The sequence below is a fragment of the Dipteris shenzhenensis genome, chromosome 10 (assembly GCF_047967505.1).
Source record: "Dipteris shenzhenensis isolate YYH24624 ecotype China chromosome 10, Dip_SZ_1.0, whole genome shotgun sequence".
Classification (NCBI taxonomy): Eukaryota; Viridiplantae; Streptophyta; class Polypodiopsida; order Gleicheniales; family Dipteridaceae; genus Dipteris; species Dipteris shenzhenensis.
Window position 1 is genome coordinate 42,488,073 of NC_141605.1, and position 20,448 is coordinate 42,508,520.

Consider the following 20,448-nt stretch of genomic DNA (forward strand, 5'->3'; position numbering starts at 1 on the left):
TGTTTGCCTAGTTGTAATACATATGCTAAGAATCCAATGTTCAATGATGGTATGAAACACTTAGAGCCTAACAATAAATCCATTATGGAGAAGATCTAGAAAAGTGACTCTAACTTGTCTAGTAATCTATAATGAAAATTTTGTAGATGCATTCACCAAGGGGCTCATGCATGATTAGTTCATTGGGAGTTCATTGGGCATCGAGCAACCTTTGGGATGATTGTCAACAATTTAAACAAAGAAGAGAATGATGTTAATGACCCGTGGACTATTTATTTCAATCAATTTGCATATCATATTTCGTTGCACTTTGTTTTTCATATTGGTTATTTCACCATTGCATTTGTTAAGACACTTTGTTTTTCATATTGGTTATTTCACCATTGCATTTGTTAAGAGATTTTTCAAGATATATACATGCGTAATGATTTGAAGTGGCCCCACCATTCAACGTTCACTAATTCTTGTTTGTCACATAGCAAGATTATTTTGATGCTTTTAGCACACCAATAGAATGCTCTAGATTATATATGTTGAGTCCTTTGGAAATATTATATGGGACACATGTTCATGTCTTATAAGTGTTTATGTGTACATTCTATGTATCCTTTGGACCCTTCTACTTTGAATACTTCTCCTTGAACTTTGTAAGTGTGAGCGATCTCCATCTTTTGAGTCTTCGTAAACTAGATTTCACAAATGTGTATGATCTCCCTCTTTTGAGTCTTCATAAACTACTTTGCAACAAACTGTCTGTCACCCTCACATTATAGGATTCGTTCATGTGTGATATACACTTCAATTTGCCATTATGGCTTGCAATCTCCATAGTGGAACTTGGTACTAAATAATGCTCTAGAACAACAATCTCTCATAGAAGCTTGGTCATGTGAGCACCATCCTTGCCTATGTAGCTCTTATATAGAGAAAATCATGCATGATGAAGGCCGATAAATATATTATACACGTAATTACTTAATCACCTTGACTCCTTCCTTAGATAAGATTGTGCCTTTGCATGAGCTTTGTGGTTGCCATTGCTCACTATTTGAGTGGTGTTTAGTCTAGCTCTTTTCTTTCTACTAGTCTCCATCCTTGTCTCCAATTTCATCCCAGTTAACTTTAATGCACCCTTTAATGCTTGCATGAGCATTAAATTTTAGACCTTAAATTTTGTGGATACAAAAAAATTATGCTCCATATAGTAACTTAACTAGTAGAGTTCACATGCTTCATAAGTAAGTAGTGCATGTTGCATACTATCAACATCCAACTTTAGAAAGCTTATTGTGAAAAAGCAACAATTTAATGGACTAGGTTGCCGACATAGACGCGGCGGACGTGGAGTACATGGCCGCAGGCTTTTCCCTCAGGGATGTTTGTGTGTCTATTTTAGATTTTGTATGTTCAGTTATGACTTTGTTCACGGATGTGTATTTGGACATATCACTCGATTCTTGGATGTAGATATTGCATTTTTGGACATGTGACTCCACTTGCAGATGTAGTATTTTGAAGTACTCTACTATAGAGATTGTTTTGGTTAGACTGTGTTGCTTGCATTTAAATGTTTTGTTGTGTTGCAAAAAAAGACATAACAAATATAAGTGGCCTATGTTCCCACAAAAAGGCTTTATATAATTTAGGCATTTAGATATTAGTTTGTTGTGTCTATAAAAGTTCTTTTGTTATATTGTTGGTATAAAAGATCAATATACAAGCCTTACCAATAGTGCTAGCTTTGACCATGACACACTTAATAAATTTGGTGATGTTAGTAGTCTAATTTCAACCCTTTCCCTCAAGCGTAACAAATAGCTCTTGTTCTCTCTCACACTCTCTGTCATTGTGTGTGCGCGCGTGCACGTGTGTGTCCTCGATGCATAGATCAAAAGTTCGTGTCATAAAAAAATCCCATTAAGTTAAACACGAATTGCATGCATATGTTGAAAGCGCATCTTTTTAATTTGGAGATTTGACATCTATGCTTCACCTTTACTATCTCATAACGAAGCCACGCGATGCCTTTATTTGATATTCTATTTATTGAAATTAATGATATTTTAGTACCTTGAGACCTAGGAGAGCGGGTCTCTAACCCATTATAGACGGGTTAGGCTACTCGTCTCAAAAGTAAGCAGTACATGTTGCATACCATCAATATCCAACTTTAGAAAGCTTCTTGTGAAAAAACATGGCAAGAGAACATCTAATGGACTAGGTAGCTCATATAATATTTCTTTGTGTGCATCCAATCAAATTATGCGCATGAAATATTGGAACGACTTTTTAGGCTTGGAAATACATGAAATAAGAGGATGCATAAAGTGAAGTCCCTGTCGATAGTGGAAGAGAAATTATAGATAGTTCTTACTAAAGAATTATTGGTTTTCTAATGGAATTGTACATCATGTATGCATTCTCTCAAAGAATGCCCATAAAGATAAAGGGGAACAACAAAGTCTGGTGTTGTTATTGCCATTGCCATTTCCATTGTCAGCCCTTGCCTATATTCCTTAGTTAACATGGAAATGATGCGAATCATGTCGTGCACCATGGGTGAAGAATGGTTAATAAAGCTTGCTCTTTGTTATGGCAACTACACTCTAGTATATTAGAAAGTGATCCAATAAGCATGTTAAAGGTATTTCTTCTATGATGTTTGAAACCTTTGTTAAAATGAACTTTTTTGGTGACAATGAATTGTAAAGATGTTATTTTATTTCTTTAGAGATGTAAGAACGATCAAAGGATTGAGCATGAGTGTAAGCATGTATTAAAGGATGGGTTACCATTGATTACTTTGTGCGTAGGCTTGTAGACTCACTTAAGGCAGAGTTATACAGCATTGCCCTTTGTGATTATTGTTCATTGTGTAATATATAACAAGGTACATGACTCTAGTTCCATCAACAAAGGTATAATGATTAGGGATGATGCTTCCATTTGTATATGGAAAAAGAAGACAATGGTGCAAAAGAAACAAAAATAATTGAAGACATGGTCAAAAATAAGTGAAAAGAATTGAAAGGAGCATGATTGAGATGGGGATGAAGGTTTTCTTTAAGCCACCTTGGGGGGGAAATGTCCTCATGAGATGAAGACAATTGGATGTATTGTGAAAGGAAGAAAAGGCTCTTTAACTTTGTAAAGAAGCGACCCTTAGTGAGACGATGAGTAGGTTTTGGTAAAATAGGGAAGTCTTTAATGATGAGACAATTGACCCTAAGGAAGAATCCGAGGTGGAATGTTGAATCGTTAGCTGGCGGTAGGGAAAAGCGAGGACATGAATCCGGGTGAGGAAGGGAGTTCAATTTGGGGTTTTGTGGTTACTAGTTTAAAAGCGGGGGCACGTCGGGTCAATTGGCGGAATTTAAAAAGGGGGGCGGCGAGCTTTATGTTGCGAAATTGATCGTGTCTGCATTGAAATCGGCAGCCGGAGGTGATGGGCGGACGGAACGAAGGCGGGGTGATGTCATAAAAGGGGGGGGACGGGGGGGTCACACAACGGCTACGAAAATGGCTACTACCAAATGTTGGGAGAGGACGGGAAATGTTTGGGGAGCTTGACTGCCAAGTGTGGTGAGGTGCTAACTTCGATGGCTGGGAGGGGCAATTTGGAGAGAAAATCTGGCAGGCGGTGGATGGCGAGGGCAAGGAACGTGCGCTGCTGACTTTAAAAAAGAACGCGGTGGGCAGGCGGGGGCGCTGACGGGGGAGGTGGGGACAGGGGCGTGTGAAGGCGTGGAGGGGGGGGGCTAAGGAGCCAATGCGTGGAAGTGCACAGGGGAGTGTGACGGAGTGGCGAGGCGTGAGGGGGGAGAGTACAGGGGTGTGTGCGGGCGTGGGGTGGTTGGAGCAAGGCAAACAGCGAGCGGGGACAGGGGCGTGTGCGAGGTGGAGGGAGGGGAGGGAGGGGAGCGGGGAGGAGGGGGGGGTGCAAATTGGCAAGGGAAGTACGAATTTCAAAAAAGGGCGACCGTTAGTGGGGCCAGGAGGAAGAGAGAGAGAGAGAGAGAGAGAGAGAGAGAGAGAGTTAAAAGATCGATCGGGGGAGGATCATCATAAGCAAGAGTAAGTGGTGTACAGTGGAGGAACGACCGATAGTTTTGTTATATAATTTTATAACTTCCTTAAAAGAGGCAGAGAGTTCACTAGAGCACTCTCTCTTTCAAACACTCACTGTGCTGCATTCCTTGGTCTGTCCGTCACTCAACTCAACAAAAGCAACAACCAACCAAAGAACAAGAGAAAGAGGGAGGGAGGAGGAGGAGGAGGAGGGGGAGAAGAAGCAAAGAGGTTGCAAGCTCAACAACCTACACACTGACACTCGGCAAGACAGCTCTACAACCACGCCTGCTTCTTCATCATCATCATCTTCTTCTCCTTCTTCTTCCTTTTGCTGTAGCAGCAGATGCTCTCTGTCTTTCTGCTTTCTGTGTTTCAACAGAATCAGGTAATTCGCACAACAATCGTGTACACATAGCCTTCCTTCCTCCATCTCCCGCCTCTCCCCCATTCGGTGCTTCATTATATCGCTCTCTCCCCTCTTTGCTTGCCTCCCTCCTTCCTACCAACAACAACTCCATTCTTGCTCCACCCCTCAACCACCTCCGGTCCCCCTCCGCACCTTGTCTCCCTCTCTCCTCCCCCCTCCTGCCTTGATTTTGCAGTTTTCCCTTCCCCTTCCTCCTCCATCCTCCCCGAGCTGTCGACACTCTGCCTTCCCGTATGTCTGCTTCCGATTCCGCACTTTCCGCCGCATTTTATGAGCCTTCTTGCTTCGCAAATGCTTGATCAGCTCCTGCGCCCTCAGCTAGCCCGCTGCGACAGTCACCATCCATTGAACAACCTCCCGTTGTTGTGAGCAGGAAGCAAGGCAAGCACGCGGACAATTTCTTCTTGGCAGCTGATTCTGACGCATTTACCGTCCGCACTGCACCGTGTTTCTGTTTGTCATATCTTCTTCCGAAGTACATCGGCATCATCTCTATACATATTTATCTTGCTTCTACCACGTCTACAGTCGAGCTTGGTTTTTGCTAGCGTCCTTTGGCGGACGATGTTCCAACGTGAGAGCATAGTGATGGCTCAGAATCCCAGCAACTTCTCCTCAACAGCAAATTCAAAGTTCCAGTGCACGTCCCCGCTGTTCGGGGACAGGACTCCTCTAGACCATCAAACACCCAACGGCCTCCCTGCAATTACCACCACAGATGTATTCAGAGATGCTGCAGAGGACGGACTTGAATTGCCATCCGAAAGATTAAGCGACGTACATTTGCTGTCCAGGAAAGCAAACGAAACAGGTCCGTTACAAATGAATTTACACGCAGCCTGTGTCGTCTTAGCCAGGATCGATTCTATCTGTTGATTGAAGTATTTTGCCTTTTGGGATTGTATTCTACTGTCGCCTCATTTCTGAGCTGGTTAGTAGCGGAAAAAATCGTTGTGCTGGGATCCTACGTAACGAGTATTGTAATTCGTCTTTGTGGCTTATAGTGGGAAGAAGACATCAAGCAGCGTCATGGTTACAGAGAATGGTCGGTCCGCTAGACCTTCCGATGCAGGCTTCGGAAGAGGAGCTTCGGTTGTGTTTAAGGAATGGCCTAGTTCTGTGCAATCTTATCAACAAAGTCCATCCCGGAGCGGTGCCGAAGGTGCTTTTAGCCCTGCTTTGAACTCTCCAGCTTATCATTGAATCACTAGGCAAACAATCCCGTTCGTCGCAAGAGCTCAGTAGGCTCTTGCTTAAATCGTTCTTCCATCCAATTTGATTTGTTTTATAACAATCTACAGATTGTGGAAAACCCAACTCCTTCCAGTCCTCCTCCCCAAGGAGCGGCGCTCTCTGCGTATCAGTATTTTGAGAACGTAAGAAACTTTCTTGTAGCAGTCGAGGAAATGAAACTTCCATCATTTGAAGCTTCGGATCTCGAAAAGGTAAGATCCTTGAAACCGATTTCGTTTTATCGGTCTATAAAATTTAACGCTTTGTTTTCGTTTCCTTTTCCAGGGAAAATCCATGGCGCATTGCGTTAGTTCAGCCAATGTGGCGAGCGTTTCCTTTCTTACTCTTCCACTCTGATTTTGCAATTTAGGGGAGCGTGCAAGTAGGTTGGTCAGCCAAACTGGTCGACTGCATCCTCTCTATCAAGGCATATCACGAATGGCAGCAGGGGGGTGGACAAGGATTTTGGAAGTACGGAGGTCCCTTCAAATCGCCGTGTGCCCCGAAGTCATCGTCGAAGCCCCTCCCTGGATGTCCTTCCGCAGGATCAGGGAGATCATTGGAGCCTTTCCCCGTTTCCACATCAAAAGCAGACAGTCAGATCCGCAAGCGCTGGGCTGTTCCTGAATTTGATGAACCGAAGAATCTGTCCGAGGATTTTGGGGGCCCCTTTGCTCATATAGGGAAGGGTGGACACTTGAATGGGATAAAGGGACGTCAATTCAGTGATCCACTGGAGGAATCTGAAAATGCTTGGTCCAGCCTTGGTATACGATCTATTTAATGGCTTTCTTTTCTTTCGGAGAGGGAGTTGTGCCTGGATGCATGCTTTCAAAATTCTGTTGCAAGTTGGAGAGCTTCCTTGGTTGAGATATCTTTGTATTTTGTTAACAGATTCTAGCGCAGAATGGGTGCAGCATGTGTGTCAAAAGTTTGTGGATGCTTTCCGTGCCAAAACCAGAAATAGCCAGGATGTTTCTTTATACGGAATGCAAGAGGCAACAAATGTACTTGATGTAAGGTCCTTTCCTTCGACATCAACTTGATACCATTATATATGAGTTGGCTTGATACTGCGTTGGCGGAAGAATGTTAATTTCTGTTGAGCAAGTCAATAATTCAAATGCCTTTTTGATCATGTGCAGTACATGCCCTCAGAGTCACTATCAAAGTTAGTGATGATGGTTCTGGATGACAAGCCACCTGAAGAAGTTCCTATGGTTAGTTGATCAGTTGTGCATCCCAAAATTTTCCTGCTCCTATTTGACATTATCATGTGGCTCAATACTGACATCTGCTGAATGCACAAATACAGCTTGTGGAATTCATGCTCAGGAAAGTTATGGAAGAGTTTGAAAGAAGAACTTTGCGACAGGAGGATCAGGTAATCTTTGCTCCTCTGTAAGTCTTACCTTGAGTTTGAACGATGAGCTCGATGAGCTAGATAGAGTTCACAATCATTGGAAAAAATTTAGGTTCAAGTTCTTAAGATTAAGTGCTAGTATTTGGAATGCGTTGTCAACCTCAAACAAATGAATTAACATACCTCAAGGGCTTGTTGCCAAGACGTTTCAGACAATCAGATATTTGCTAACGTTGGAAAGGAGCATCAAACAAATGAATCAACATACCTCAAGGAGTTTCAGACAATAAGTTATGTCCTAACATCGGCAAGGAACATCCAAAGAGCTCAAAAATAAAGGTTGCGGCCTTTACTGAACTTGCTATCGATAAAATTAGTAATTACCCGTCAATGCTCAAGAATATGGCCATATTAACTGGTTAAGGCCTCTGCTACAAGAATTGTTTCGCTCCCCCTGCTATGAGAGTCTTTCAGAGACTTGGGAGAAACAGTAATCTTTACTTCTGTGAAGTCTTACCTTCATTTTGAATGGAGAACTCCTGTCATAAAGATGGGAATGCATTGTCAACTCAAAGAAATGAATCAACACACCTCAAGTGCCTCTTGCGAAGGCATTCTAACGTTGGCAAGGAAGCTCAAAGATAAAAGTTGAGGCCTTTACCAAACTTACAATGTGGCCATATCAACTGGTAGCCAAGGTTTTCTCTGAATTTTGGAAGATTGCGACTGGATTTTGTGATGATTTGAAATTCAAGGGAGTTGGAAGAGGACTAGAAGTGAACAGTAGGTAGACAGGATAGAAATTGGCGTTAGATCCACTGGCAAAGGACCCGTTGAAGGAATGGTTAAGCTGTCACATGTTGATGCTTTCCTATATTGGGAGATTGCTGACTGGATCTTGCAGTGATTTGAAATTTAAGGGAAGGTGAGGAGAATTAGAAGTGAACAGAGTAGTATCTTCAGAAAAGATACAGTCCCAAAATATAAACAGTAAGGTTATATCCCTGGTAAAGGGCCTGTAGTGGCTGACTCTTGGAAATTTATTGAGGCTTGTGGATCGGTCATCATCTGATGGAATTTGAAAAGTGTTCAATGCCAATAATAAGCCCAGCACAAGGAGTATACTTGAATGCAAGAGCTATGCAATGATTGCTTATCCTGACCTGGACAAGTGTTCTGGTGGCGGTGCTGTAGGGTCATTCTCCTACAATTGTTGTTTGGACCAGTACATGGAATAAACAAAACATGAGACACAAAAAGTAAATGCAATCTCACGGATAAATGTGGTTCTCGGCAATCACCAAAAAATTCAGTTCTCAAAGCAATGATATGTTTCACCATTGAGGAAAAGTTTCGTCAGTTAATAACACTGATCCTTTTGATTAGCCTTCTCCTTTCGTGCCAGCCTTCGTCATGGCTGAGTTTGCCCTTCACCTCCGTAGTGCCGACAGAAACTCAGTACAAAGACTTTGTATAAATGGATGCTCTAGTATATGTGGGTGTGTGGATTTGTATGTGTGAGAGCATACTTTTATACTATGGTCTACACCCACTGTTGGGCGTTGATGACGTCAGTGGGGATGTCATAGTAGCTAGTCTCTGCTATGTGTGATGGAGTTTATGGTTTTCAATCTTATGAGTGACTATTGTGAGATTGAAACTGCACCATGTTGTGTGTTTTTTGAGGATGAATTTGGGAATGTTTCTGGATTCATCTAGGTATATGCTTCTGCCGTATTAGCGAACATGCAAATTTCACGTTGTGAAGTTTTCGTCCAAGTTGCGGCCTGCTGGTATTTGCGATAATTCTTTCTATCTTAAATGGTGCGTTGCCCTATCAGCTAGAGTTGGATTTAGATGCTTGTTTGGGAGAGACTAAAATGAAATCGTTTAGACTTCACAAGCAGTTGTAGCTTGAATGATGAGATTTGGACTACCTTTTGATTAGCCTTCTCCTTTAGTGCTAGCCTTCGTCATGGCTAAGTTTGCCCTTCACCTCCGGAGTGCCGACAGAAACTCAGTACAAAGACTTTGTATAAATGGATGCTCAAGTATGTGTGGGTGTGTGGATGTGTATGTTTGAGAGCATACTTTTATACTATGGTCTACACCCACTGTTGGGCGTTGATGACATCAGTGGGGATGTCATAGTAGCTAGTCTTTGCTATGCGTGATGGAGTTCATGGCTTTCAATCTTATGAGTGACTATCGTGAGATTGAAACTGCACTATGTTGTGTTTTTAGAGGATGAGTTTGGGAATGTTCCTTGATTCATCTAGGTATATGCTTCTACCGTATTAGCGGACGTGCAAATTTCACGTTGTGAAGTTTTCGTCCAAGTTGCGGCTTGCTGGTATTGCAATAATTCTTTCTATCTTAAATGGTGCGTTGCCCTATCAACTAGATTAAGATTTAGATGCTCGTTTGGGAGAGACTAAAATGAAATCGTTTAGACTTCACAAGCAGTTGTAGCTTGAATGAAGAGATTTGGACTACCTTTTCCTTTAGTGTTAGCCTTCGTCATGGCTGAGTTTGCCCTTCACCTCCGGAGTGCCGACAGAAACTCAGTACAAAGACTTTGTATAAATGGATGCTCAAGTATGTGTGGGTGTGTGGATTTGTATGTGTGAGAGCATACTTTTATACTATGGTCTACACCCACTGTTGGGAGTTGATGATGTCAGTGGGGATGTCATAGTAGCTAGTCCTTGCTATGCGTGATGAAGTTTATGGTTTTCAATCTTATGAGTGACTATCGTGAGATTGACACTGTACTATGTTGTGTTTTTAGAGGATGAGTTTGGGAATGTTCCTGGATTCATCTAGGTATAGGTATAGAAGTGCTCTGTGTTGATGCTTATCCTAGCTTTGTTGTTCTGCCGTTACATTAGCAGACGTGCAAATTTCATGTTGTGAAGTTTTCGTCCAAGTTGCGGCTTGTTGGTATTGCAATAATTCTTTCTATCTTAAATGGTGCGTTGCCCTTTCAACTAGATTAAGATTTAGATGCTCGTTTGGGAGAGACTAAAATGAAATCCTTTAGACTTCACAAGCAGTTGTAGCTTGAATGAAGAGATTTGGACTACCTTTTCCTTTAGTGTTAGCCTTCGTCATGGCTGAGTTTGCCCTTCACCTCCGGAGTGCCGACAGAAACTCAGTACAAAGACTTTGTATAAATGGATGCTCAAGTATGTGTGGGTGTGTGGATTTGTATGTGTGAGAGCATACTTTTATACTATGGTCTACACCCACTGTTGGGAGCTGATGATGTCAGTGGGGATGTCATAGTAGCTAGTCCTTGCTATGCGTGATGGAGTTTATGGTTTTCAATCTTATGAGTGACTATCGTGAGATTGAAACTGCACTATGTTGTGTTTTTAGAGGATGAGTTTGGGAATGTTCCTGGATTCATCTAGGTATAGGTATAGAAGTGCTCTGTGTTGATGCTTATCCTAGCTTTGTTGTTCTGGACAAGCGCATGTCTTGGACTGATGGGGAAAACAAGTTTGCATTGTGGATGTGCGTTCGAATGGTAGTGGTGTTATTTCTTATTTGCAAGGAGTTCTTTATTGAATTCTTTGAGCTGAAAGAAGGGAGTCACACATATATTGGTGGTGGCTAATGCATATCTGAGAGGTGCCCAAGTATTTCCAACCAAGCTAAAGAAGCCGAAGCACAAAGGTCTAGCATGGATTCATGGTTTTCAAGCTTTTTGTTGTGATACTTGTTTCCCTTTGCAAAGTAATCAACATTTCAAAATGAGTAGCACTTACGGGAAACAATTAATGTGCAGGGGCCGAAAATGACGTCGCAAGTTTTGTTTGAGCAGCTCAAGTTTATTACTAAAGAAAATTGACTGTCTTTCAATGTTTGCATACTGCAAGTATCATGAACTGATCGCATGCGGCCTCTTGCTTGTTTGGTGCATTCTCACCAAGGAACTCTGCAAGAGCAAACTGACTTGACATACTAATCAGTTAGTCCACTGGAGTTGAAAACATATCGAAATTTTCCCTTTTTCTTTGAAAACGATCGTGTTGGTCAGAGTCCACTTACTACTCTCATACATTATGTCAGATTAATTTCATTCTCATGGCTGCACAGTTTGTATCTCTTTGCACGACTAGTTTACAAAAACTAAAGAACGTTTTTTGTAAATCCGGTGTGAAGATTAAGAGAAGACAAGCCATGGCCATGGAGGATTTTCCAGCTGGATTGAAAGATAGCGCAGGACAACCAGATAAGATACACGCTTTGCAAATGGAGCTAGAGCGAGCCAGAGGCTTGGACCAGCAACATGCCCTTCGTTTGGAGCTACAAGGAAAGGAGCTCAAGGTAGGGTTGTCTTAATTACTCTTTGACTAATTGTGCTGTCTGGAAAGGTGCAGCTATCTGGCTGTAGGATTATGTCAATTCTGAAAGATACACCACCTCTCGTGCTACCTAACCCTGATTTCCTATGGTGGTTTGGTAATCAGGAACTGAAAGCCTTACTGGAAACTGCCAGGCTTGAGTTTGAGGATCTGCAACTCGATTGGGAAGAGGAGATGAGAGCCCTTAGTAAGCCCTGAGCATATATCAAGTTTTGATTATACCCAACCACATAAAATGTAGGCTTTCTGTAGGATATTTCTCACTGGCCTCTGAATTTTGTTTTATCATCGGCATGGACAGATGTGAAGCTGCAAAGCCTTGCACAAGCTGCAGCAGAATATCACAAAGTTGCTGCTGAAAATCGGGAACTCTATAATCAAGTGCAAGATTTAAAAGGTTTGTCAAGTTGATACTGAAAATAGTAAATTCATTCCGAATTTGCCATTTTATGCATACTATTTTTGTGTGTTCTGCAGGAAATATCAGGGTGTACTGTAGAGTGAGACCCTTTTTACCTGGTCAGAAAGGCATCCAAAGTACGGTTGATTTTATAGGGGAGAAAGGATCCATAATGATTGTCAACCCCACAAAGCAAGGAAAAGATCAACGCAAGGCTTTCAACTTCAACAAAGTTTTTGGACCGGCTGCTGCACAAGGTATGTATCAAAGTTAATAGTGAAATGCCACGAATTCCATGAATTGCAGCAAATTCACATTATCACTGTTCGAACTGTTATGCAGTAACAATCAATTTATAATTGGCAGGAAGCCCTGACGTGGACCGTCATTGGTGTTGTTCTTTGCAGAGGAAGTATTCCTTGATACACAACCGCTAATAAGATCAGTACTCGATGGCTACAATGTGTGTATATTTGCTTATGGCCAGACTGGCTCTGGAAAGACTTATACGATGGTAACTTTAAAGTTGATTTTCTTTCTCAGAATTAGCTGTTGACATTGTTGCAGCTTCTATTGATGCTGTCATTTGCACCTTTGTAGTGATGTTGCTGGTGTGTGACCTAGGGATGTTTACATTTTGCAGACTGGACCTAACAATCCATCACCAAAGGACTGGGGAGTGAATTTTCGAGCTTTACATGATCTCTTTCATATTTCTCAGGACAGGAAAGATTTAGTCAACTATGAAGTTGGAGTCCAGATGATTGAGATATATAACGAGCAAGTCCGGGACCTCCTATGTACAGACGGTTCAAGCAAAAAATATCCTTTTTTGCTGGAAAACAGAACGTGTCCTTTACACTATGAGATCAGAGTAAATCGTACGAAGAGTCGTGCTTCCTTGGCTAGGATGTGGAGCAGAGTCTGATAATGTTAAAACCGTCTTCTCTGTTGTCATGTTTGAGAAACACAAGTAATTCTTACGAGTTTTTTGGACCACCGATTGGACATTTAGTGTGAAAACTCTTTCTGGGAGATATCTTTAACTTACGGTACACGCTTGAAATTCGTAACAGTTCTCAACAGAACGGACTTAATGTTCCTGATGCAAACATGGTGCGTGTAAATTCTACCGAAGACGTTTTGCAGCTCATGACCATGGGTCATAAAAACAGAGCTGTGGGTTCCACTGCCCTAAATGAACGGAGCAGCCGATCTCACAGGTGATTTGTTTTCATATATGGTTTTTGCCGTCTTACATTTGTCTCTACTCGAGAACTTCAGTGCATGACATAATAACATATGACTGAAGCATAAGGTTGCAGTGTTTTGACAGTGCATGTTAAAGGCACAGATCTAGCATCTGGGGCTATTCTTCGAGGATGTCTTCACTTGGTCGACCTTGCTGGAAGTGAGAGGGTAGATAAATCCGAAGCTACAGGAGATAGATTAAAAGAAGCCCAGCACATCAATAAGTCTCTTTCTGCTTTGGGAGATGTGATAGCTGCTCTTGCACAGAAGACTGCTCACGTTCCTTATAGGAATAGCAAGTTGACACAGCTACTGCAAGACTCACTAGGTACTGATCTAATGTTTTCATGGAATTGCAGAGTGATCATGATTGCCTTGAAACTTGAAAGTCCCAAAGTATTTCTTTCGTGATTCTTGATGTAGCAAACCGTTTGTCTCTTAATACTGGCTGGCTTGCTTCAGGTGGACAGGCGAAGACTCTAATGTTTGTGCACATAAGCCCCGATGAAGAGTCCTATGGAGAGACGATTAGCACCTTGAAGTTTGCAGAAAGAGTAGCCCTGGTGGAGCTTGGTGCTGCCCATACTAACAAAGAAAGTGGGGAAGTTCGAGAGCTGAAGGATCAGGTAAGGATTTGGAATGCGCTAGGCTTTCTCGGTCTTATGCCCATCGATTAGCCCTGACGCTATGCATTTTACACAGATAGCTTTTTTGAAAGACGCCTTGGCGAAGAAGGACGGAGAGGTGGAACGTTTCCATAAAGACACTCGAAACAAGAGCATTGAAACCGTACAAGACAAGCCGAGAATGAAGGCCGGAGTATCCCCGAGTCATTCTCGAAAGAATAGTGTCGATCTAAATCATGTGATGCATGGGCAAGGCAACCGGCGGCAGCCTTTAGAAGAAGTACGAAATGCAGAGGTAACAAAGCACAACTCTTGATTGCATTACTCATTGCTCGTTTATAGCTCTATTTCCAGAGGTTGAGTTTTCGGCTTCACTTCAGGTTCGTCAGAGTCCCAGCCTCGGTAACGTAGCCCAAAAATACCTTCCCGTTCGGTCCGCAGACCCATCGCAGACGCATTCTCCAAGCGGGCATGGAGCAATTAACGTTTCTCAAGATGAGGAATCCGTAAAACGAAGGACCAGCAAGTTGTCTCGACAAGCTGCGTCTCCGGAAAGCAGATCGTCGAATTCTGACGTTCCTTTTAATACAAATACACGGGGTAACAATGGCTCAAAAAATAAAATTAGGCATGACAGTTTCGAAGAGGTAGAATCGGTCTTCAGAACTCCACATGAGAGAGTGCGACCAGGTAGGAGCTTCACGGTTCAGAGCACCGAAACGGAAAGGGTGGGTGGAGGAGACCGCATAGGCAATGTTGGGCAAGCAGTCCCATCGCTATACGCGGCAGAGAATGGGAACGTGAAATATGTGGAGAGAAAGAAAGAGTCGAAGTTTTCGGACGAAGTGTCTCCTCTGTCCTTCCATGGGAGTCAAATTTCGTATTCTGAGGGAAAAACGAGATCCGAGTCGAGGAGGGACTCGCGTTTGAAAAGGTCCTTCCAGTCCTCGAAAGAGGCTGATAGCCAAGATTATTCGACTGAAGACTCAACGGGGAGAAGGGGCGAGTTTGACGAGGAGACGAGTGATTATTCAGAGGCTGAAGTGTGGCCAAAAGAAAGTGACGCAGGTCTTCAAGCTACCGATCAAACGAAGGGGGACATGTTGATTTCAAGCAACGGGAAGCTCCGACAGAGTGTTGACAGGAGGTACGACGGTCTTTTTATCTATAGACTATTGGTGTGATTGCATGTGTTTCATGTTCCCTAACATCTACAGAGACCCCCCGTGCTTCTCTGTTTTGTCACATTGCATTATTGACTGCGATTGTGGGGTGTTATCGATCAATTTCTTGGTTTCATTGTCACTCCGTGTACTTATGCTGTTAGTCTGACAACAGTTTGTTCAGTTTGTGGGTTTTTCTGGTTCCCTAAAATTCCGTCTCTCTTTTGGGTTTTGTGCAGAGCATCCAATCAGCCACAATCGGGTCCTCTGGCAAAGAGTGAGAGGAAGGCTGCAGGTGCAACAGTTGGGCAAGCGCATCCGCGGTCTAGGAGATACTCGTTGGTCGGCTCAACCACCTTCGGAATGGAATCCAACAGAACAGGAGGCAAAACCACTCTGGAAGCTAAGCTTATTGCAAGTAAGTTCTAAATTCACTAGAAGCAAAACATAACCTGGGCTGGAACTGCCCACATGAAAAGTACACACAAGAATTCTGAAACAAAGTTTCCCTCCCTTAGTTTAATTACATCGTAGCAGCAGCGTTATTCCCATCTCTTAAATTTATAATTACATAGTAGAGCAGCAGAACACTAATAAAAAACACTTACTAGTTAATGGATTCATACATCCAGTATCTTCTGAAGGAGGTTCCGTGGAGTGTTATGCAAAGACAACTTTGCCTCGACAGTCAAATGCTCCGCCTGCTGCTACCCCCTCCTGCAATCCCCTTCCCAGATCATCGTCTAAAAAATGGCTTTGAAGTGTGCTCTGAGCGCTTCCCCGGCATTAAGAGCTATCCATGTATTTATTTATTGTCCATGATTGTCCATCATCATGTCTGGGACCTGCATTTCGCAGAGCCCCCCGATTGTTGAATTGTCAGGGTCTTCAATTGCAGGCCTTGAAAGTAATAATGCAAGTCTCGTGACTGGCCATGAATTAGCAATCTTGTTTTAAAGTGTACGACCGGACAACTTTACGCTGGCCATGAATGAGCAATCTTTAAAGTGTGCAGGTGGCTGACTTAATCCCCTTAAATTTTCGAAGAAAATATGGCAAATCTATTGCGATAAAGGACAATGCTCACCCTCGTTTCCGTCAGTTAGGCTCACTCAGTTTTCCTCGGTGAACTTAGAAACCGCGCTAACATACGTACTTCGTAGAAATTATTTTCCTCTAGTGCACCCATTGTTATTGTACGCTAGTCTCCTTAACAGCGTTTATCATCGCTATAGCCTCCATCTTCACGCGTACAAAAGCAGGACAGCATGTGAGGTGGTTAGTGATGTACGCCGGAGTGAATTGAAGACTAATTGTATATCTATGCTTGGAGTGAATTGAAGACTAGGAGCACGTGTGTACACCCACAGCTTTGTTGGATCGAATTGTGTCTTGGATTCAAAAATGCTTACACATTTATACTCTTTTCGTCTATACAAAGCCAGATATGCAAGGTTTGCTCCTCATCGCAAGGTATCCTTAACTTTGGTAAGCTCGAGCTATTTGTTGCTGCTGTGTGATGTTTAGGTTGGGAAGAGCCAAAGCATTAGGCATCATGATTTTACCTCATGTAGTCACTATGTTCTTAAATAATTCTTTAGTGTTTCAAGGGGCCTTAGAGCTCTTTGTTACTTTTCTTGGTCCGCTATCCCTCAAGACTTCTTTGCATTGAGCTTGCGAGCTTTACTTTGTGTTTCTCTTAGCAATTTGGTTTTTATTTCCCTTAGAAACGAATCTTCAGTAGAGAAACATGTTTATAGTTTTGTCAAGTAACTCCACTCAACTTAGTCCCTCCTATGTTGACAAAGCTTATAGTTTGTAGTAGTCAGGTTAACATTGTAGAAGAGTTGGGATATTGCAAGTTAATACGTGGTGCATAGGTTTCTCTTAGAAAATGTTGCAAGGTAAGAGCAAGAATACTATGTGCACGTAAAGGATGCCTTCAATTGCTTTTCACAAGATCTTACTTGGCCTTTGAGCCAAAAGACTCCAAACACACTTTTTGTTAGGTCCATGGAGTCCCTTATTTATTCAATTTCTTTTCACAAGCCCTTTTCCAAAAGGATTGGTGGAAACACAAAACATGCTTTTCACATAGGTTTAAGGAGTCCTTTATGTGGCTTGTGATGCAAGTTTAAAAAAAGAAGCTTGTAGAAGTTGTGTAGAAAGGAAATTTGACACCCTATCAAGTGAGAAAACGTGTAATTGTTAGAAAAACTTAAATTTCCTACCAAATGAAGAGACTTAAAGTAAGCAAGGCTTGTGTGTTGTTTCATTATGTGGCTTGTGATGCAAGTTTTAGAAAAGAAGCTTGTGGAAGTTGTGTAGAAAGGAAAGTTGACACCCTATCAAGTGAGAAAACGTGTAACTGTTAGAAAAACTTAAATTCCCTACGAAATGAAGAGGAAGTAAGCAAGGCTTGTGTATTGTTTCATTATGTTTTGGTGCCAAACTTGCATTTGGTAGTTCTATGTCGACAATTATTTAAACTTTGGCTTGAAGTGAGTAGGGCTTGTGTGTGTTTCATCATGCCTTTGTGCCAAACTTGCAATATGTAGGCCTACATGTTGCAATGTAAGCACATTGCTTCAATGTGTTTTTTGTGGCAATTGCATTGGGTAGTTCTAAGTTATTGAATGTTTCTTGATGCAGCAACAATTATTTAATCTTTGGAGTTTCTTTCAAATGGACAATTGGCTATCGAGACTTGACAACAAGATGCATCAAGTATCCATTGTTGTGAAGGGCCACATTTGCGTGTCCATATAGGATGTACAACAATGCATATTGATGATGATTTGTAGCTATTCGTTTGGCATGTTATAAAGCTAAGCATGGTAAGTGCCTAGTGCCAATTTGGAAAAGATGTGTAGCATTACAAAGTCTTGTTGCCAAGAAAAAATGCCACATATATTGTATTTTTGAGGTGTCAAAGGTTTGTTATGTTGTTGTAGCCTGGTTATGCATATAGAGTGACTTGTGAATTGTAGTGTGGTGCACACATGGGATGTTTTCCTCCCTATTATGAAATAAAGCTCAAAACTTTTGGAACATGTAAAAAAGCATTTTCCTCCAAGACATTGACGTCAATAGTTGGCCTTACTTTTATTCAATTATGTCCTTAAATAATGAATGAATTTCTTAATCATGACTTGATTGGAGTTTTATTTGGTTATTCTTATAGGTGGCACATTTTAAGTAGAATTAAGAACTATATATGTTGTAAGCTAGCCTCTTTAAGCCCTCCCATCTTTATCACATTAAAGCAAAAAGCTTTCTTTTACTTTCCTTTTAAATAAGCATAGAAATGTAGAGTTGGATCTTACAATTGCATTTACATTGTGATATCCTTGACCTCCCCAAGTACTAAGTGCCAATGTTCATGACCTCTCTAAGAGAAGTAATGAGCGTCAATACATCTTTGACAATACCTTACGATTTTGTGAGCATTCTTTGTCTTTTTCGTGGAGCTTGTAGAGGTCTTTAAAGTTAATAGATGAGAAGGTTGAAGAGTTTCTTTTATTCATTTTCTACTCACGGTAGATCTCAATGAAGGTAGGCCTCAATGAAGGTAGGCCTATATTTTTGGGTGAAGAGCCTTACTCATTTGGTAGACCTACATATAAACCAATAAGAGTAGGAGGAAAGAAGTGTGTTTCACTTACGGATGAAAACGCTTAAGGATGTTGTGAGGGCCAAGTGGATCTAGCTAAAAAACCCTCTAGCAAAGATGTAGCAAAGCTTTGGTAATGAAATAGAGGTTCATAATAATCAAAACAGAATTAGAGCTAAGACGTGGAACAAAGAATATTTCCAAATAAAAATTTACTCTATCATATAGCCTTCCTTTTGATATCATGAGTGGGAGCCTAGATGACAAACTTGATTTTTTGCAACATTAAAAACTTGCTTTTTGAATGATTGTTTAGTTCAGTAATCAAGTTCTCACATTAATCAAAACATAATTAAAGCTAAGACTTGGAATAAAGCATAATTCCAAATAAAAATTTACTCTATCATATAGCCTTCCTTTTGATAACATGTGTGGCAGTTAGCCTAGATGACAAACTTGATTTTTTTTGCAACATTTAAAACTTGCTTTTTGAAACTTTGAACTTGTAATCTAAAATATTTGACAATGTATAAAACCATGTGTGAAATAATAAGGTACTTTCCAAGATGTAATTGAGAATATAACCCAATGCATCTCCTTAAAGTCCACATCATGAAATTAGTTCTTTGAATGACTGATTAGTTCAATAATCTCATTTAAGTTCTCACAAAGCCCACTAGAACCTTTTCCTCTGTGCCTTCCCAAGCATCTCCTCAAAGTCCATGTCATGGAATTAGTTCTTTGCATAACTGACTAGCTCATGATCTCATTCATGTTCTCATGAAGCACACTAGAGAAATATGGATGTTTTCCTCCATCCCATAGATAAACTATCATAAATGCACTCTTTCCACATGAACCCATATTTATGTGAACAAAGGAAAAAAGTAATGCGAACTACTCACATAACACCATCATCAATGACATCCTTAGAAAACATTATGTTGCTTTAAGTGATCTCTTAGGTGCTAGTTTCTGTGATTCTCTCTTTGAAGGTACTTAGCCACTAGAAAAAACATAAACTCTTTGTTTATAGGACAATGGGATTCTCCTTGTCTTCTCTTACTTGCTTTTCTTACCCCTCCCATTTCATTGTAGTCCTTTTTGGAGCCTTTCTATCATCATGGTTTTTCATTTCACTAGGCTCATGTTGAAGTATGGTGCAATCAAACCTGGTTGATTAATCATACATCTCTCTCCCAAGATTGGATGAAAAGAGGATGGGATACTTATGAGCGTAGATGGTATGGAAGTTGAATATCATAGAGTGACTCGTTTATCAGGAAATGAATATTGTAGTGCATTTGTATGTAGCTCTATAAGACAATGCTATAGAAACTCTAGAAGAATGGTGCTAGCCTAATTTAGGGCTGCAATAGTCCTATTTGGACCCAAAGAAATTAGATTGGTATATGTGAAACGCCCCTATCCACTCACTTGCACAAATGCCCCATTTTATTCATTTCAATGTTAGTTTATAATTAGCCTCTGGGTGTGCACTCCTATCTTGTGTGCTCTCCCTAACTTCTAACACAAGGACATACCTTATTATTGTAAGGGCATAATCCCTCCTTGTAGTAAGGGACTGTTGCATCTGTTCTTCACGGTCCTAAACTTGGCTTACAGTCCAAATAGCTTATCATTTTGAGCTCTATAGCTTGAGTTATGGTCATTTCTTTGATGAGTAGTTTTCGTGAGAAACTAAGTGAGACACATATTTGAAGGAAAAGAGCGAGAGCTCATTGAGGCTCATGAGGAATTTGTGAATCCTTTTACTTCAATTTTATGTGTATGGCCTTTAAAGGTTTCTCATTAAAGTACTTCGGATGTGGACTTACATATTCTCTTCATAATTGTTATAGATTTTGAAGAAACTTGAGGCTTCTTGCGTTGTAAATGTAACTTTTGACCTTCATTAAAGGCTCCTA

General features: G+C 41.3%; 1 protein-coding gene across 2 annotated transcripts; it reads left to right on the forward strand.

Moving 5' to 3' along the window:
- The first annotated feature begins 4,103 nt into the window (after window positions 1–4,103).
- On the forward strand, window positions 4,104–17,900 carry LOC147897854 (kinesin-like protein KIN-14Q). 2 transcript variants are annotated; one of them, XM_087380462.1, is made up of 20 exons: window positions 4,104–5,309; window positions 5,503–5,660; window positions 5,800–5,943; window positions 6,102–6,498; window positions 6,626–6,747; window positions 6,877–6,951; window positions 7,047–7,115; window positions 11,265–11,429; window positions 11,573–11,654; window positions 11,769–11,864; window positions 11,945–12,124; window positions 12,275–12,381; window positions 12,511–12,689; window positions 12,926–13,090; window positions 13,193–13,446; window positions 13,581–13,744; window positions 13,821–14,039; window positions 14,125–14,891; window positions 15,147–15,325; window positions 17,560–17,900. In XM_087380462.1, exons 1-20 carry the CDS (start codon window positions 5,063–5,065, stop codon window positions 17,571–17,573), a joined length of 3,783 nt encoding a protein of 1,260 aa, XP_087236588.1. In that variant the 5' UTR covers window positions 4,104–5,062; the 3' UTR covers window positions 17,574–17,900. The 2 variants fall into 2 exon arrangements, with proteins under 2 accessions (XP_087236588.1, XP_087236587.1); XM_087380461.1 differs by lacking the exon at window positions 17,560–17,900 and adding an exon at window positions 15,540–15,865.
- The last annotated feature ends 2,548 nt before the right edge of the window (window positions 17,901–20,448 follow it).

Coding starts and splice junctions, on each gene's coding strand:
- LOC147897854 (XM_087380461.1), top strand. CDS start 5,063: ATGTTCCAACGTGAGAGCATAGTGATGGCTCAGAATCCCAGCAACTTC. Junction 6,748..6,876: donor AGGCAACAAATGTACTTGAT/GTAAGGTCCTTT, acceptor GATCATGTGCAG/TACATGCCCTCAGAGTCACT. Junction 12,125..12,274: donor TGGACCGGCTGCTGCACAAG/GTATGTATCAAA, acceptor TGTTCTTTGCAG/AGGAAGTATTCCTTGATACA.